This window comes from Podarcis gaigeae (assembly GCF_964106915.1).
Source record: "Podarcis gaigeae genome assembly, chromosome: 1".
Classification (NCBI taxonomy): Eukaryota; Metazoa; Chordata; class Lepidosauria; order Squamata; family Lacertidae; genus Podarcis; species Podarcis gaigeae.
This window is the reverse complement of record NC_139678.1, coordinates 48,968,805-48,988,377: the sequence shown is the minus strand read 5'-3', so window position 1 is coordinate 48,988,377 and position 19,573 is coordinate 48,968,805. Positions and strand designations below refer to the sequence as shown.

At 39.6% G+C, this 19,573-nt stretch overlaps 1 protein-coding gene across 1 annotated transcript in view; it reads left to right on the top strand.

Annotated features, from left to right (window-relative positions):
- Nucleotides 1–19,573, top strand: part of GPHN (gephyrin) — a 189,991-nt gene that overhangs the window by 104,743 nt on the left and 65,675 nt on the right. Inside the window, exons 10-11 of the mRNA XM_083750622.1 lie at nt 6,036–6,170; nt 18,705–18,761. Of these exons, the coding sequence (XP_083606748.1) occupies nt 6,036–6,170; nt 18,705–18,761 (192 nt within the window). The remainder of the gene's footprint in view (nt 1–6,035; nt 6,171–18,704; nt 18,762–19,573) is intronic.

The window sequence follows — 19,573 nt, the reverse complement described above, 5'->3', positions numbered from 1 at the left end:
GGGCAGGTAGGGAAATTGATCTGACCAGCAGGTTGGATCCAGAACTGGCCTAGCCTCTGCAGGCCACTTTTGACAGGTGACTGGGAAAATAAATATAAAAGTCTTATGTGAACCTTATCTGCTCATATGAACCAACCTGGACCCTGCAGTCATCATCTGAGACCCCTCTGTGTGTGTCTCCTCCATGAGAGGTTCAGAGGATGACAGCATGAGAATGGGCTTCCCACCTGTGTAATGCTCTCCCCAGGGAGGTTTGCCTGACACTTCCGTTACATATCTTTAGGCGCCAGGCAAAAGCTTTCATCTTCTCCTAGGCCTTTGGCTGATTAAACCATCAAAGGCCTTTTAAACTGGGGTGGTATTCTTTTTGTTTGTTACTATGGTATGTAGTTTTGTATTTTTATATTGTAAACCGCCCTGTGATCCTCAGATGTTGTTGCCATCCATCTGTCTCAAGAGACAATAGAGTGCGCCTCTGGGACTGAAGTCAAACCGCTAAAGAATTACAGCGCCTGCTGTGACTGTAGAGACCAGTAGCTCATAACTGTTTCCTCCTGCATTGTTTTTGCTGCGTTAGCAGCACCAAAGTGACCTATCTAGGACACAAGCCTGGGCAGTGTGTATGGAAGTCCTGGGCTGCTTAGATGACAAGACCCCACTTTCAGCCTCATTGAGCACCGAGGAAAGTGGGCTGCAGGAGTTGCCGGAAGGAGGCATACAAGATGCCATCCAACCATCTTAGGGACTCCAGATTTGTGTAGCATTTACTCCTTAGCCTTGTCTTTTCGCAAAGATGTCCCACAACAAGCATGGAAGTTTCCTTAGGGTTTACTCCCAAAACAAAGCCTTTATCATGACTGAGTATAGCTGCAAGGCAACAGAGCTTTAGGATCAGTGTTTTTCTTCTCCTAGATGGGCTAGCTTCCCAGATTGGCAAACCCCATCTGCCCCTCACTTCCCTCTACAACAGCATGTGCAGTAACTGCCTTCTTGACCGTTGAACCCACTATTGGTCTTGTCCACTCAATCTGCCAGAGCTAGTATTCATATGCAGGGAAGTCCTTAACTCAGTGAGGGTTTGGGACCTATTGACTACTCTCACCTGGTTTAGCTGGCCAGCTGAAGCTGTTTCCCAGGGAGTGGCCACTGTTGCATGCTGACAGCTTTCATGAGCCACTGGTGAGAGCTGAGTGCGGGGTGGACAAACAAAGGTGGACAAACTACCCCAGAAGGAGCACAATGTGTCCCCCACCAGAGATACTCACCTCTCCCCAATAACCCAACACTGGTATGGAGATAAGATTGTGATGTTGTGATGATGATGTTGATGATACTGCAGGTTAGTTTTTATTTTATTTTATACTAACCATACACTAATGACATAAAGTTCTGGAGGCCACAGCAGTCACCTCGTGCCTGGTTAGTGCTATAGGGCCCCAATTGGCTGGAAAACTTCAGGGACGGGAGAGCAGGGGTCCTGGAGGAGGCATAGCTCCCATGGTCCTTGTTAGGTGGCCAACCACCCATTCCTTCAGGTTTCTCCTTCCTCTCTCTTCTCCTCCCCTTTGTCAATGAGGGACTTCTGTCCTCCACAAATTACTATAAGGTGACAGTAGCAATATTAACAAAGAATAGCCCAGCAATAGAGAGGGCGCAGTTTGGAGTAATGGACCCAAGGGAATCCATAATGGATCAAGGGAAGTAATAGTGCCACTGTATTCTGCTCTGGTCAGACCTCACCTGGAGTACTGTGTCCAGTTCTGGGCACCACAGTTCAAGAAGGACACTAACAAACTGGAACGTGTCCAGAGGAGGGCAACCAAAATGGTCAAAGGTCTGGAAACGATGCCTTATGAGGAATGGCTAAGAGAGCTGGGCATGTTTAGCCTGGAGAAGAGGAGGTTAAGGGGTGATATGATAGCCATGTTCAAATATATAAAAGGATGTCACATAGAGGAGGGAGAAAGGTTGTTTTCTGCTGCTCCAGAGAAGCGGACACGGAGCAATGGATCCAAACTACAAGAAAGAAGATTCCACCTAAACATTAGGAAGAACTTCCTGACAGTAAGAGCTGTTCGACAGTGGAATTTGCTGCCAAGGAGTGTGGTGGAGTCTCCTTCTTTGGAGGTCTTTAAGCAGCGGCTTGACAACCATATGTCAGGAGTGATCTGATGGTGTTTCCTGCTTGGCAGGGGGTTGGACTCGATGGCCCTTGTGGTCTCTTCCAACTCTATGATTCTATGATTCTATTCTATGATTCTATGACATCATATGACTCAAGTGATTAAACTTCAGCGTGTGCTCCTGATTCTTGCTTTGCAGCCCCAGCTTGAATTATTTAAACCATAGCTGCAAACTTTATTGCTTAAAAGCAAGACTTTAAGCAAGGATATTCTTCCTTCAGGAGCTCCATTTGGTGCCATATTTCAAGCACTCTGGAGCTCTTAATCTGCAGCTATGGCTTTACCTGCCTCACACCTGATATCATATGACATCAGTGTGTGTGTTTGAGAGCAGTGTGTGCGGTTTCAGGAAAACAGCCAAAATAAAGCCAAATTTGAGCTGTGGGCTAGAGGTTCCCCATGCATGCTCTAAAAATTATTTTGAAGTCATGCAGCTGGTGCTGCCACCATCTGTTTTTTGCAGATGGTTTTCTTCCTCAGTGTTTGTGCTAGCCATCTCACTTGTATTTACTGGGCAATAAACTTGTGACTTGAAAACTCAGTGGTACATTATCCTAGAATATATACCTTAAAGGAACAGAGAGGAAGCAGTGAAGTGGAGCTGAAAAGAGAGAGATGTGAGCAGCTTATCATCCTGGGCAGAATCACTCTACCAACTCCTGAAAAAGTGAAAAATGTCTTCCCTATTTCATAAGAGAAATAGGGAAGACACCAGTTTCTTTCATGACCTAATTGACCATTTTGAAGGCTTTCATCCTGAAGTATGTCATTTGCTTCTATAGAGCAAACGTCTTAGTGTGTCTTCATCTCCATTCACTTGTATTAAACGGGTGCCTTATTTTCATGCCCTAAGGCTTAAACAGTGCTTCCCTTTTGAGTGGGTCACTGTTAATTTCATTGTGCTAATTTCTTCCTCTGTTATCAGACATATTCTGCTGTTGCTGGTCACTTACTTGGCTTTCTTTCTAAAATCTCATTAATAAAAGTAGCCTTATTCTCAGAATGATGGTAAAACTGAAATTTGGAATTTAAAAAAAAATCAGTAATGGCCACATGTAGATATGATTTTAGCTTGAAATGTAAGCATTTCTACAAATATAAGTGGCAAAAATGGAATAATTTAACAAACTTATAAAAGTCTAATAGGGTTTTTGTATTCTTAAGGGAAATTGAGAAAATCAGCTATGTGAGTTTACCTCTCTGAGCTGCTCAATACTGTGGAGTAGCCTAGGGAAAATATAAAAATGTCCCCTTACTCTCTGGTTTTCACAAGCATCCATAAGGAACCTGTAGAAGATTTAGTCAGCTAACTCAAAATCATTGGAATATTTCCTCAGAGAATCAGAATACTGAGAGCAAAAATAGAAGAAATAAGAAGAAATCCATTTACTAAATTCATTTTTCACTAACTTCATTTCTTTAGATATTAACATATGAATCAGAAATCCCTGGCTAAATGCATTTTGAACAGTGGAATTGTTTACAAACAAATGTGCTTTTAGGATCTGAATACTACTGGCTTGGTTCCAGCCTTGCCTGCAGCAGAATTCCACTAATTGGGTGTTCCTACAGGTGGGGGCTTTTTTCAATTATTCCTTCAGCCCACTGTGCCCCTCAAAAATGTTTTCCATAAAGTGCAGGAGACCTTCTGGAACAGCATGGGAAGTGACACTGAGGTCTGCAGAAGGATGGAGAAATTGGCAAAAATCATGTCAATGTTTCTGCATTGTAGGGGGTTGGACTAGATGACCCTAATTCCTTGGTTTGTATCTCTCACCCACAATTTTTTGGCAATTGCTGTGGGGGTGCAGAGGGCAAAAAATCATCCAGAGACAGTAGGGGATGGCAGCCCCCTCAATAGGGGGGGATCAGCCCCTTGCTTAAAAATATTGAGGGGGCTGAAGCCCCTTGCACCCCCTATACCCGGCGCCCCTGCCCCCCTCCTCTGCCCCACCAAAATTAAGAGAGAAACTGCTATTGAAAGCAGCTTTCCCTACTTCTGAACCCCTGAATTGCACAGAAAAATAAAACACAGGCTTTCCCCACATTTCATCAGAGCATACAGATAGAAGAAAGGCTCTTCCTAGCCTCATATTTGTGTAAGAAATATTAGCAAAGTAGAAGCAGCCCAATTAGACTTAAGTGAAGCCATATCCCAGCCCATATCCCAGCAATGTTCATTGCCTAGTATGGGAACCCCTGTTGCCCTTCTGAGTCCCTGACTGATCAGTATGGAGTCCATTGGTCACACCTGTTAGTCTTTCCTTTCTCCTCCAGGGACTCTGCTTCTTCCCATTGCTGTTTCATGGGAGAAGGATGCCATTATCCTGTTCATTTTTGGGGGGGGGGGGATGCTGTGCTTCTGAGGCTTCATACAGAGGGACTGCTTGCTGTTTTCCGCAAGGGCAAGACTATGAGCTTGCCTGCATCAGAGTTTAGTGTATTTGTAGCTTGTTTGCATTTACATTTAATATGCGTAGTATATGTGATGTTATCCTCAAACAACATCAATCTCTATGCCTTCTCCCTGTAAATTTCAGTTTACCCTATATGGGGATAGTTTGATTTGGTGAAACTGAGATTTGGTGGGTGGATCGATCATCACTTTCGGCAGTTCCCCTTTCCATGCTCATTGCTTCCTCAGTGCTTTCATTTCTTTTCCATCTGTGCTTGTAACTATTTCTAGTGTACTCCTGAATGGAGAAAGTTGGGTGTGTGTTTTTTCTTTTGATCCTTTTGATCCCTTCTTAAATGCTAGACCATTGCAATAGTCTAGCTTGGAGGTTCTCAGAGTACAAGTAACCACAGCCAGGAGATCCCTATTTACAAATGTCTGGTGCGTCAGCCAATTGGGTATAGGTGTCACCAAGTCTCTCAAAAGTGTCAATGATGAGTCCAGAAGTACCTTCAAATTGCACATCTGCACCTTCAAGGGGAGTGCATCCTCATTAAGAACTGGTTATTCTGCCAGCTTCTGGACGTGGGAACCATCCACCCATAGCACTTCCTTTCTTTATGGATTGAGCTTCAGTTTTTTGCAAACATTCAAAAACCTTAACCAGATCCTGGTTAAGGACTTCTACTTCTTCTCCTGGTACTGATGGTACTAATTAGTACTAATACTAATGCTGGAAACTATATAATTATCATTATATTAGATTCTAAAAAGTCTATTCTATTCTAAAAGGGGGTGAAGACAGGTTGTAAATATTAAATTAAAAATTAAATTAAGAAGGGATCCCAAATGCACTGTAAAGAAATGGCTCATAAATATTTTTGAAGAGTTGAAGGACCAGAAGCTTATTGTTCAAGCTCCACTCTGAAGTTCAGCATGATGCTTCTCTACCCATTAGCTCTCCTCGGGGTAACTTCTCACTCCCTCAAAATTTTTTGGGCAACATGCTACAATTTTTCTTTAATTCATATAGAAATATACTCAGAGATGACTGGTGTCAACAAAGGGGGCTTAGAGCCCTTTGAGCAGGCATTTGTGTCGGAGAGGATGCGAGCCCTAACCCCAAGACTGTCTAGTGCCCCCCACCCTGATTACCAGGAGGGAGGAAAATGATAATCTGCTCCATAGGAGCCAACTCCTAGGTGCCATGGGGGCTTCACTCCCCCCCCCCATGAAAGTTTTGAGGGGGCTGGGGCTCCCCAAGTTGATGGGGAGTTGTGATTTGAATGATGTGTGTCCACTGCATCATGTGATTGATTATTCAGGGTGAGGCTTACCTGGGCCACCGCAATATTTTATTCAAGCTGGCACTATAGTCTATTTTGAATATAAATATTTTGATATTGAGCCATTTTATAATGCAGTGTGAAATTAACTAAATTTATTTTTATGCTTAGATTCCAGATTCCATCATATCTCGTGGTGTTCAGGTGCTTCCACGAGACACGGCCTCACTTAGCACTACCCCTTCAGAATCTCCTCGTGCACAGGCCACCTCTCGCCTCTCCACTGCTTCCTGCCCAACACCAAAAGTAAGTACTGTGCCTGTCCAATACTCATGGGATGTGTGATTTGTCTGGTTGATAAATGCCTTCTGTTGCTCGCATGGAAACTTACTCTGTGGAGACTGATAAATGTGTGAAAGATAGTTCACTTGTACATGCATTGCTGTCCAAGCAATAGTGTGAAAGAAGAAAGAGGGTATGAAAGTTCTTAGACTAAATGGCTGCTGTTCTTTTGAACCACTGCCGTTAAGCCTGCAATTCTATGCAAATGTTTCTTATATCTAAAAGTGCTTGTCTGTTCTCTATTGCAATAATAGTCATGAATCCCTTACAGTGTTTTATTCCCCCAGGAAAGTGCAGTTAACCCTGCCCCTGAATCAGTAGAAGTAGACTAATAGTATGCTTTCTGCAAAAACATTTGTGACTTCTTGATCTGTGGCATTTCTCTGCCCCAGCATCATCTTAGCATATTTAAAACACTTTCAAGCCAAACAATGTTTATTTAACTTGGATACTTGCTGCCTTCTCTTTGGAAATTCTAAATTACATAGAAAGAAAGTTTTAATGCCAACCTTTTAGACTACTAGTCAGTATTTTAGGTATTATTTCAGACTGGTTTTACTTATGCAGGTGATCCAATATGTTTGGTATAACACTCAATGTGTGATATATTTGTAGCAAAGTTCGGCAACTAGCAAGAGCAGTAAATATATAATTTATTTTAGCAAGTGAATTCCTCATCTGTATTCAATTGGTACATATCATATCAAAAAGCTTTCTTTCTGACTTGTTCAATATTGCAGTGTTTAATAAAGGAAATGGTAAAAAGTAATCCATCTTATCTAATTGATTGTGGTTCCCAGATTCTTAAAATGATTGCAAGTGTCTAGCAGTTAACTTTTTTTACCGAATTTATTTATTTTGTATCAGCAAGTCATAGTAACATACCCAGCCACTGACTTATCTTTGTTTCAATGTTTTGGCATTTAATACTGATTGCATGTCTATGTTAAAACAGATTAGAGGAATTGGTGGACAATATAAAATGGGTTTCCTGAAGAATCTTGTTGGAACTTTAAATTGCACTTGAATTTGTTTCTTTCATCAGCGGGGTTCAAAATAAACTGAGACATACTTTGAAATACTATTATTGGGGGGAAACTTGGAAGTTTATTAAACTTGAGTGAACAAGATAAGTAAAAACTATAGGCTCAGTTCTTGAGGTCTGTGCCTTAATTTCTCTGTGTAGAAAAACATGTTGATACAAAAGGTGCCATTTTTAGAAGCTGAGTTTAAGCAGAATTTTAATGTTTCAAATTCCTTTTGTCAATTGTTGCTGTGCAGATACACTGAAGTTTTTCAGCTAGAGAAGCTGGATATTCAGCCTTGAACTTTCTACATGCAGAGCATGTAGTACCAATGACCTAAGATCCCACAATTTTTGATACCACATGGTTCCAGTTTTCCTTTCCCTCTAATTTCCTAGCAATCTCTAAATCTTTATGTCCCTTACTGCTCACCAGCCACTTCCAAAAGTTCCCAGAGCCACCTGTAACCACATGTGCATGCCCAAGCCAAATAGCAGTGCTAGATTGGACAGCTTGGAGAATTACAAGTGGCTATCTGCTATCAGATGCCCTGTGTTGACTTTTAACCTATTATGTTGGGGAAAGGGAGAGGAGATGCACAGATTGCATTTAGCCTTTGGTGCAAGAAGATCCATGACTCAAGGGTTCTGTTATTCACTGAGTTAGAGCAGTGAATACTTTATAGAACATTTTATATCTTACTATATCAGCACGGTGTGTCTGGGGGCAATGCCTTCTCTTTACCAGTACCTAATAAAAGATGATTGAAACCTTCCAGGTTTCAATTATTTTTAGACTATTGAGAAAAAACAAACCCTTCAATGCCAACATTTGGATTGTTCAGAAAAGTTTGGGATTGTTATTTTTTATCCGTTGAAAAGCTCTAGCACGTTGTAACTATTATTGTTAAATAAACTCTGAATTATCCTGCTATTGCTATAGATAGGCTAACTTACTTCCTGACATACGTTAATACTACCAAGTGAACCAATGCTGTGATGATGTACTGCTTGATTTTTGTGACAGTAGAGTGTAAGTTAGAGAAATCATGCACTTGAGAATTCCATTAAGCATTGTTTGAATGCTAGAATATTCCTTCCTTCCTGCTCATACTGAATTTGGACTGGATAGTTTAGGATTTTTTCAGGTTCTATCTTGTTAAGTGAAATTTAAATAGTGTCCACTTTATATGTCAGAGGAAAATTATTAGATTTCAAATGTCTGGAACTTTTTTACCCGTTTCATTCCTCTTTTCAGAAAAAAAACCTGTATAGTAAAATTTAATCAGGAGTGCTGGAAAACTGCTTCATGATTCTATCTTGTTTATAATTTAATGCACTATGCTGTTTTCAAAATTACATCTTGGAGAGATACTTGTAACCTAATTAAAGCTGCATTCTGAGTAAATGTCAAAGTTTTAGCATAAACACACATACATATATCTATATTATATCTATATATATCTATACACACACAGAGATTCAGAGGTGGATTTAAGGGAGTGTGCTGGGTACAGAGCCTCAGGGATGTTACAGCTATGATGTAGCGTGCGTGTGCACACACACACACACACACACATATATATATTAATATATATATATTACACACACACATGTATGTGATATTTTATCTTTTTGGCATCCCATGATATGAAAAAAATGACTGCATTTAAGAGAAATCCCTTGTTAATTTTGATAGGTGAATTTAATATATTTTGGGGTTTTTGTTTTTTGCTTATTGTAGTAGCTAGGTCATTAGCAGTGTACCGGCCAGCTCACTCATGCAAACAGGATGCTTCTCCCCCCCCCCCCTTTCCCTTTTGTACAATCTATCTTGATTGTCCCTGGTACAGAAGCACATGGAGAAATGTCACTGTGACCTGAGCTCTAAATACATATAGCCAGCAGTAGAAGGCAGTAATTTTCACTATCATGTCAGGTTTTTGTCCAGCAAGTATTCTCAGAGAAATCGCTGCTTACCACTGCTGGCTGTATCTGTCTGCAGCTCTGTACATGCTGTTGTGTCTCTCTTCAATTTCACACTCAAGGGTTGATTGGGAAGAATTGTATGGAGCAACGGAAAGCAGACAGCTTCCGTGTATAAACTAGCCCTGAGATCACTTTGACTTGTTAGGTTGAACTCGTTGAAATTGCATTTGCCAGACATCTTTGAAATACATCCTGATAAATATAATAGCATGAAATCTAAAGTAGAATTGCTGGCAATGGTAGCCAAAAACAGGGGGGGGAATTGTAGCAGGCTTTGAAGGGTTAAGCATTTCCGACAAAGTGTCTTGCTTTCCATTTCATTGCACCAGTTTTAAGTGAGTATAGCTATTCTTCAGTAAGACTGGGGAAAATAAAACGGGGAATAATGTTCATTATGACTAAGTCTCTTTCTTTACTGTTAAATATTTGTACTATGGCTTACTTATCTAGCCAAAGGCTATATCTAATTCTTATTTCAGAGAGCATGATGGGGAATTTAATTTGCTGAAGATTAAATTTCTCATCCTGCTGCTATCCTAATTTTAGATATAAAATGAGGAGCGGAGTTTGAAAATGATAATCACTAACTAGGTCAAAGATTTTAGTCTTTGTAAAAAATATATCCTTTGTTATTCACACATCTCTTGTCAATTGCTCCTCCCCCTCTGTGCAAAAAACTGGACAGGTTACTGAGAAACAATCTGCTAAAAATGGTGCAGAGACTTTGTGCTTTCTAATCCAATTTCTTGTTAACTAAACTATTTTGGTCAAACCATTTTATCTTTTCTCACGATGAACTATTGAAAAATTAAGATATTTGGTAAATATAATAAATAGTGAAGTCTTGTAAAATAACCCAAAGATACAGAGAATTCTTGCTAAAAAGGAAAATACATCAATTGGCAGACGACAGCTGAACATTTAGACATTAGCGTGTTTTAAGGGGCAATAGGCATGACCATAAAAAGTGCAGACTGACAGAAAAAAACATATTCTGTCATAAAAAAACATGAAAAAAAGACAAGAGCCTTAAATAGGAGCTGGAGCTATGCCACAGTCGCTAGTTCTGCTTTCCATGAAATTCTCTGAATATGAAGGGACCCAACTCGTCTTAGCAGCTATTGACTCCAGTGGAGCAGAAGAGGCAATGGCTCTACTGAAGCTTCTGAACTGCTGTTCAAGGAGGGCAATACAGCCTCCTCAGGCCCAGGAGGTACTGGCACAATGGGCTCCTCTTGTACAAGTGCTTCTGGTTTAGTATGTACATCCAGGGCAACTGGCCCTGAGGGCAATTCCAACTCCAAATCCTCAGCCTCATCCCTGAAGAATAATCTGACCCTAGGATTACAACGCTGCTTATGGAAGCAAAAACCCACTTAAAAAATAAAAGGCAAAAGCTTTTTGTTTTGTTTTTTACATATACAGTAAGGTAAAGGTAAAGGGACCCCTGACCATTAGGTCCAGTCATGACCGACTAGGGGGTTGCGGCACTCATTTTGCTTTATTGGCCGAGGGAGCTGACGTACAGCTCCAGGTCATGTGGCCAGCATGACTAAGCCGCTTCTGGCGAACCAGAGTAACGCACGGAAATGCCATTTACCTTCCCGCTGGAGCAGTACCTATTTATCTACTTGCACTTTGACGTGCTTTCGAACTGCTAGGTTGGCAGGAGCTGGGACTGAGCAACAGGAGCTCACCCCGTCGTGGGGATTCGAACCGCCGACCTTCTGATCGGCAAGTCCTAGGCTCTGTGGTTTAACCCACAGCGCCACCTGCGCCTAATACATATACAGTAGTTTTGCCCAAAATTTCATTTCAACTTAGAGTAACTCCCTGGAGACATTTCTGCCAGTCTCCCATTCTCTGGGCAGTCAGCTCTCTCCACTGTTCAGTCATGCCTGATCCAGACTATTGCGTTGGCCAGGAGGTTTCTCCCATTCATCTCCAGGCAGAGGAACCGAGTTTTAAAAATGTATTTTCTTAGTAGCCCCAGCAGTTTTACAGGTTCCAGCCTCCTCCTGTTGTCATGATGGCAGTCCCACCAATCAGAACACAAAAATTAGCATACAGCCATAGCACAACATTAGTAGGTCTGTCTCAGAGTAGATTTAGTAGACCTATCAGAACATGCTCAGAGCTAGGGGCGGTTGTGTTTTTTAAGGCCATCCCTCCTAGCATATTTTGGTAATCAGGGAGTGTTTGCTACTTTGTTCTTTCCCTTTGGTATTAGTTTTGTGACGCTAAACTATATAAACCCATGTCCTTTACTTTGTAATAACAATGTTTTTACTGCATATTAAGTAGCAGGCATTTTTAAGGCTCCAAAGGTATTTTTTACAACTCTCCTTTCTTTTGCACTTACCTTGAACCAGTAGGGATTGACTAAAGCTGACTGATATAACATTTTTTGCCCCTTTTTCATTACTTCTTTTGATTCTACATTGGCTATCTAGACTAGTATTTTTCTTCCAATCATCCATTTTGGATATCTGAGATTCATCTCTCCGTATCTAAACATTATGACTTGGTTCCTATGTTCTCATTAGCAGATCTCCACTTGGTATGTTGCTATTAGGAGGAAGGGAGATTTTGCCAATTCCCCCGTAGCCCCTTAAGATTCTGCTCTAGTGTAGGGGATGCTCCAGATCAGTATGGGAGGTGGGGGGCAGCAGGAGGAAGAGGTAACCAATGAAAATCACCTCCCCAGTCCCCACCATCACTGAGAGCAAGAGGGTGCCTCATCTGGGTCACATTCCTTCCATGAATGGGAGGTGCTCTTCTGTTTCAGAAGGGCAACTTAAGATTTTGTCAATATAATCATTAAGTTTACAAAAATGGATATATATCATCTTACTTATCTTGTGTTGTTACTACTCTTCTTTATTTATTTTTCATCCCTGACCATTAGCCATGCCAACTGGGACTGATGGGAGTATAAGGCCATAGGCATCAGGAAGCACCACATTGGCTACCCCTACATTCTCTTCAAGTCATAAATCCATGTGTGCATCATGGTATTGACCTACCTTACCATTAGGTAACTGAGATTTAAAAGGGATTACATGCATTAAACAGGCTGACTTCTATGTGGGTCACCACTGTGAGATGACTACAAATGACCGTGTTAAAATGGAGAAAAAGTGTTGCTTCAACATTGGGCCATACAGCAGTCAGATTTAAAAAATCCATGCTGTTATATTTTGCACATACTGCTTTACAAATGATTTTAACTCTGCAACACTCTGCAGGCACATCTTACTCAGTAATCTCACAGTCTAACTAAATAAATATAGACTTTTATTAGGTCTATGTGTCCCTTTTTTGAGATCCAGGATCTGACCATACTTACCTTTTATTATTTATTATTATTATTATTTATTAAATTTCTATACCATGCTACATCCATAGATGTATGCTTTCATAACCTCTATGATTAACTGCTGCAATGTGCTTTACGTGGGGCTGTCCTTGAAGACAATTCTGGCGTTATGGCTTGCACAAAATGCTGCAAATTGCTTTTTGATAAATTTCGGGAGGCAAAAGCATCCAACCAGGTCGGTGGCAGCTGCACTGACTGCCTGTGAGCTTCCACACATAATTGTATGATGCTAAAGTGTAGCTTTCTTAAGATTTTCACACACTGGAAATAATGTACTTAAAAGAGTGTCTTGCCTATTATGAGCCTCCATTCTGGGTACAGTAAATCAGGCCCTGTACATGGCTTCACTATATGAGGTGGAAACCTTTGTTGAGCTTAATTCAGAGCCTGAATCCTGCAAACATTATTGGGGTCCTTGAAAATTCTCTTCAGACCTATACTGGTATTCAGGAGGCATACTGTGTCCAACAATGGAGGTAGAACATAGCTGTCATGACTAGATATTATTATAGTAGTATTATCCTCCATAAATTAGTCTAAAATAATCCATATTGGTGGCCACTACTATGTCTTGTGGAAGGAATTTCTTTCTTTTTCCTGTCCTGAATCTTCCAAATTCTGCTTCATTGTATGGCCCCAGGTTCTAGTATTTTGAGAGAGAAATTTCACCCAAACTACTCTCTACAGCTTGCACAAAACAGAACACTTATTTATTTTGGAAGGCTTTGGACTGTTGAGGCAATTACAGACAGTTTTGGATTTATTTGATTGCTGCAAGTTTTATTGAGCTTTTTGGACTTTGTGTTGTATGCTTAATTATTGTTCTTGTGTTTGTTATATATTATCTGATTTGAGTGTTGGGAAATATGTATATGAATATTTTAAAGAATTTCTAATAGAATTTTGTTTTAAAGGTAAGAGATTTCCATAGCTATAATATGGAAAGCCTAATGTTTTATATACATGAATAATGTTATATTTCACTTTATATTAAGGGATAATAAATAGAAATTGGGTATTTTATAGGTTATTTTAGACCTTTGATCTAGAAGCACAAAACCAACTAAGTAATCTTTTAACATACATACTTCTTTGAATCTTTTTTCTGACAAATAAATTGTTTTCTATTTTAAATTGAATAGATAGAAAGTGTGAGTTGTGTTTCACATTCCCTAAAGATGTTTTCAATTATTGTACTGCATTCCTGTTTTATATCTGAGAACTTGAACAGGTGTCCAAAGTGTGCACAAATTTGATGGGAAATGCTGGCAGTAGAGATGTATACTTGATTATGACTGCCTAGCCATATGATTAAAAATGGTTGATCATCTATAATATGAAATCACCTGATGTGATATTGATTTCAATAGGATTTAAGTGACATTTACTTAATTTTGATAAGGGCTCGTGGAATGGGTGCAGACTTAGTTATGCTTGGAGCAGTAGTGACCAGGGAGGCAGCGCTAGTGGGGCACCATTACCCTCCAGGCACTGTGGGTCGCTGACACTTACCGAGAGGGTGTGGTGCATGATGGCAGAGGCAGTCTGATATTCCTGCTGCCACATGCTGAACCGGGCCAAGCTCCTCCCCTCTCCCTCTCAGTAAGCTCCAGCAGCCCACTGTGTCAGTAAGCCATGTTATTGACTGCTGCTGGCTTAGAATGGGCACACTTAAGTCATTAAGACTTAATGAAGTCTGACTGTATCAGAATTATGAGAATGCATATTGTCCCTTTAGTTTTCAGAAGTCTGCCTTTAACTTCTGCATACCTGTGTCTCCTTTCAGAAAAGTTTTCCTTTCAGTGTAATTATTTTTTTATGAAAACTGAACTATAACACCATTTTTATGTCTTGGAATGGAGATAGTAAACCCGTCAAGAGTCCCTGTTTTCCAGAGACATCCCTGATTTAGAGAAACCGTCCCGGTTTCTGATTTAATCCTGGAATGTCCCACTTTTCCTTAGGATGTCCCTATTTTCATTGGAGAAATGTTAGAGGGTTTGGAGTTATCCACCCCCCAAGCATGCTGAAGGCAATCCTGTATATGGAAGTTATTTTATGTTTAATGTTTTATTATGTTTTTATATATGTTGGAAGCTGCCCAGAGTGGCTGGGGCAACCCAGTAAGATTTGTGGGTTATAAATAGTAAAATTATCATTATGGAATGGGATGTCCCTATTTTCATTGGAGAAATGTTGGAGGGTATGAGGTAGTAGAAATGCGTGGGTGGCATAACAAAACATTAAATTTCTTAATGATTAAAATATACTTATAATTTATGACATAGCATAACAGTGTTTGCTCTCTTTGAGAAAGATCAATTTCTAACTTAATAAACCAGAGATTCTATACTAATTTTTTTCCCTAGAATTATTTTCCAAGTGGTTACTTCCATTAAAATTACTTCTTGACAGTTTTTAAAGCTTGGCCATATGTTTGAGGCTTTCTTATCCATTGCTAGCATTCATGTACTAGCAGTTTTATTTAGATTCATGGCTTTCCTTACCCCATGGTATCAATATTAATATAGCTCAATATTTATATGTTTGTATAGGTTGATCATTCTCTGACCACAAAACTCATCTGCATACTTCATCTAGTTTAGATACAGATGAAGACACTCTAACCCCCATCCTGGAGCTATGCTATATACAAATTGCCTGCCACAAACAGCTCCAAAACCATTGGCACTAAAAGAACTATAACAAATAGCTACCCTGAGTCATCATTTAGGATACCTTCAACAGTCTCTCTTTCTCTGAACCTTCTTGTTTGTTTTGGACTTCACATAACAAAAAAACAAAACTTCACAGGCCATAGCCTTCGTTTTTCCAAAGGATTTTTTTTGGGTGGGGGGAGCATTTTACAGAAGTTGTTGTTGAATAAAAAACTACTCCTTCAGGAAGGGTATTTTCTACTCCATTCCAGACCTCATATGCCTCAATAGATTCATACAACTATTTGCAAAAGTGTGATAAATATCCACAAAGTTTTGGTTGCTCATTTTTTCAGAGATGATAAAGGAGTGTTTAGCTCAAAATTTTGAGCACCTGAGATATGTTTCTAATTCATTGTTATTAACTACCACTGTATGCAGGGTGCTTCTTCATTTTTCTATAGTCCTAAATTTCTTCACCAAATGTTTGGGCTTACAGGTACAGCCCTGAGTTAGCAAAAAACCTGTGAAAACTTTTACTTCCAAATACTTGTGACGCTTGAGGCTGCTCTCAGAAATATATTCTGCTGCATATTCACCATCAGTTGCCTATTTGTATTTCTTGGGCTGTGCAAACTGACTCCTAAGACATCTGTAGAATAAAATACACATTCTCACAGACATGCTTGCTTTCCGTTCACCTCAGAGCTGCTTATGAAACAATAGTGTCTGACGGTTTCCTTCAATCCTATCGAATCATGACTTTCCCTTACTTTTCTCTCAGTCAAATTTTCCCTGTATTAGTAGAGGATTTAAAGCAGAGATAAAACAGGGAGAAGGAGTGGAGTGTTATAAACTTTCACTGCTCGCTGTTTCTCTTCTTCAAATCCTCCTGGAAACTGCTTTCCCAGTTGCTAGATTCTAGGAAACCAGGTTGTAGTTATCTATTCACCACCTCCCTCAGTCTGCAATACACTGTTCTGGAGCCTCTAGAGGCAGGTTGGGGGAGCTGCAGATGAGGCAGAATTCTGCGCATGCGCAAGCAGAAGAGGTATATTTTGGATCCCAGCCAAAAATGTCCCTGTGCCTCAGCGCTGGAAGCCGTGTGCCCTATATTTGTTCTTGATTGTGCAATACAGTGAAACATCATAACAGTTTCAAAAATTGCTATCTAGCAGTAACAAGTTTAAAATCATTTCAAAGAAGATAAAATAGTAGAAAAACATGGCATTTTTAGATTATTGTGTTCAAAAAATAATAATACTTGATTTGCTGTAGATTTCCTTTTTGTTAATAATTCAGCTCCTATTGGAGGAATTATTCCCATTATTTAATATAAGAGAAATTGATTAGTTAGGTACTTTTAGGAATGCAATCTTTAGACTTTCTTTCAATATTTTGAATTGATATTGATGTCTGTATCTTCTGTAATGTTGAACCTCCAGTGCAATTGCCTGTATTTTGGAGCCTATATAAAAACTCCTTTACTTCATTTACCCCCCGCCCTTAGCTCTTGTTGTATGATCTTTTTCCTCTTTCTTTGCTTTTCACTCCCCGTTGTTTATTATTCCAACCCACTGCATTTTGTTATCTGCTTTATTATGTTACCTGACTTCCACTTTTCCTGTTATATAGTTTCGCCTGCTTTATTTCTCTGACCTAGGTGCTTAGCAAACATAGTGTCTGAATTCCTTTTTGAGAAGAAAATATTGAAACAAGCCTTTTCACTTGTGGGTTTCTCATTTTCTCTTATATCTTTTCTGCTTACACTTGTATGCATTCTATGAATTTCTAATCAAAACACTTGCGCAATATGCCATTTTAATAAATGGGGAATTAAGGCACAGAAATATTAAGCCTCTAGCTCAGGGCTTTCCAAACTGTGCGTTTGCGACACATTAGTGTGTCGGCTGCAGTGTGTAGGTTTGTCGCACAAACGCTTCCCGTGCTCCTCCCAGGGTTAATTTAATCTCTGGCTTGCTGGTAAAACTGATTTACTGTGTCGCGAAATGATGCATGTCTAAAAAGTGTGTCACCAACATGAAAAGTTTGGAAAGGCCTGCTCTAGCTCAAGGTTAGAGAGGTAGTCTTATGACCTATTGACCTATTGGATGACCAGCGTCTGCAGCTAACTACTTGTTAGCTACCCAAATGACAAGAGATCTGCCCAGTCTTTTACTCTGTCTGAAAATGTGCACTTTACTTTGAACCAATTGGAATCTTCCATATTGTCAAAATGAGTTACCTTTTAAGACTATCTATTATTGGATGACATCAAATAGTGTCAGCTCATTTTTTGCAACGGAATTCTGCTTTTGCAACAGAATTCCTTCCCAACCCCCTGTGTATTCCATAAGTCTGCTCCAGATTGTTGAGGAACTTTCTGGAGCAGGGTGGGTGGGGCCTGCAGGAAAGAGGCAAGGAGAAGAAGTTCAGAGGAGCTTCTTTGGGGGGCCTTTGGTGGTGAGGAGGGGAGGTAGAAGTCCTGTTGCATCTAGTAGGGCAGCATGGGATATTATGTATTCCTAGTATTGCCTATTTGTTATCCAGTCCATTCTAGTAGGAACCTTTTCCATTATTTACATAAATGTTTCATCTGAATCACATACAAAACTTTGGACTTGGTATTATTTAGTAAGCTTATTTACCATTTTTATAAAAATACAAATGATAAAAATGAAGATTCTTTAGTGTATAACTTTTTTCTGCTTACTTTTAAATTTTCTTCCTAGCAATATGAAAGCTTGATAAGCAGTAGCTACAGAACTGTTTCTTCATTCCTCTGCACAATACAGAATTACCGTAACATAAGCAAGGAAAACAACAAGGAGGCTCGTATTGAAAGCAAAACTAAGACGTGTCTTGGCTATTGTTAAGTTGCTGTTGGTATGGCATTAAAATTTTCTGGCTGGGCAGCAAAATTATTTAATTGGGAACTAAGGACTGTGTCTAATATCCTAATTTCTTTTAACATGGGGCAGCTGTATATAATTCTGCCAGTTATCACTAATATTTCGCAGGGCTGAAAGCTTTGCAATACTCATGTCTCTAATTTGTGTGCTTGACACTCTTCAACCATCGCACATAGCACAAGTTCACTGACCTGGCTTAAAGACAAAGACATTTGTCCTATCTTTGTGTCAGTACTTCATTCGTCATGAACCAAATCCAGGATTTCAAATATCTTATGGTTTATGTATTTTTTAAAATATTAGTAACAACTATAGCATGCACACTTTCAGTACTGAATCCGTAATTAAAGAGAAGAATTCAGCAAACGAGTCATAACGTGATCCAGAAATAAGAGTCTGTGTCCTTGTTCCCTAGAAGTGTGTCAGAAAGTCAAATTGATGTCTTGCATGCACTGCTAACTGACTGTGTGGAAATTTTTTTAAGTTCACTTTTTTCTTTATTCTTCTGTCTTTTTTATCCATCTTCCCCCATTGTAGCAAATTAGACGCCCGGATGAAAGCAAAGGAGTTGCTAGTAGAGTTGGATCCCTCAAAGTAAATATGTTTCTAACTTTTATTTTGCAAGTTTTCTTCTATAGCCTACACTTTTATTTTGGAGGGAGCGGGGAGGGGAGGCAGAGGGTGGGGCTATTATCTTTCTCACCATTTCATTGTTTTTATTTCAGTGTTTTTATCACTGTTGGATCACATTTTTTTTTGTTTCTGTGCTACCCAAGAGCCACCATAATGCAGTTAGCTGAAGGCAAGTTGCCAAGTGCCTAGCTCTGGATGTTACTACGTATCGGGGGGGGGGGCGGGGGAATAGCCGAAGTTTCCTTAAGGAGCCTACCATTTGTGAATAATTAACACTTCTCTGATAGATGGCAAGAATAAAATTATGTTCATGCTACATTTATATAAAAACAATGACACGTTCTTCTTTCTTAAACCACTTAGTGGCACTAAAATGGCTAAGTATCATTCATTTAAATAGGATAAGGTTGCTTAGATTCAAGTTTTGTCGTTTAAGTGATTTGTGGATGAAGTCAGATTAAAACATGCAGTTTTCCTGTTTCAGATGTAAGATTGTTGATTGACTTCTCAGTTTTTACTTTGTACTTTAAAAATACTCATTTTGTAATCAAATTAGCTGCAAGAGTGAAAATGGGAAATATGGGGAGAGAGATCTTGTGAGACATTTCTGGATAACAAGGCTGTTAAAATTACTGCAGTGCTAGGCCCCTTTACTGCCTTCTTTGTTCATTTTAAAGAATTACACAATGTCTGGTGAGCTGGATCCATGCTAAGTTAGTTGCCTTTTGATTTCCACTGAAATCAAAAAGACTTAAATTAAGGCTAACTTTCCC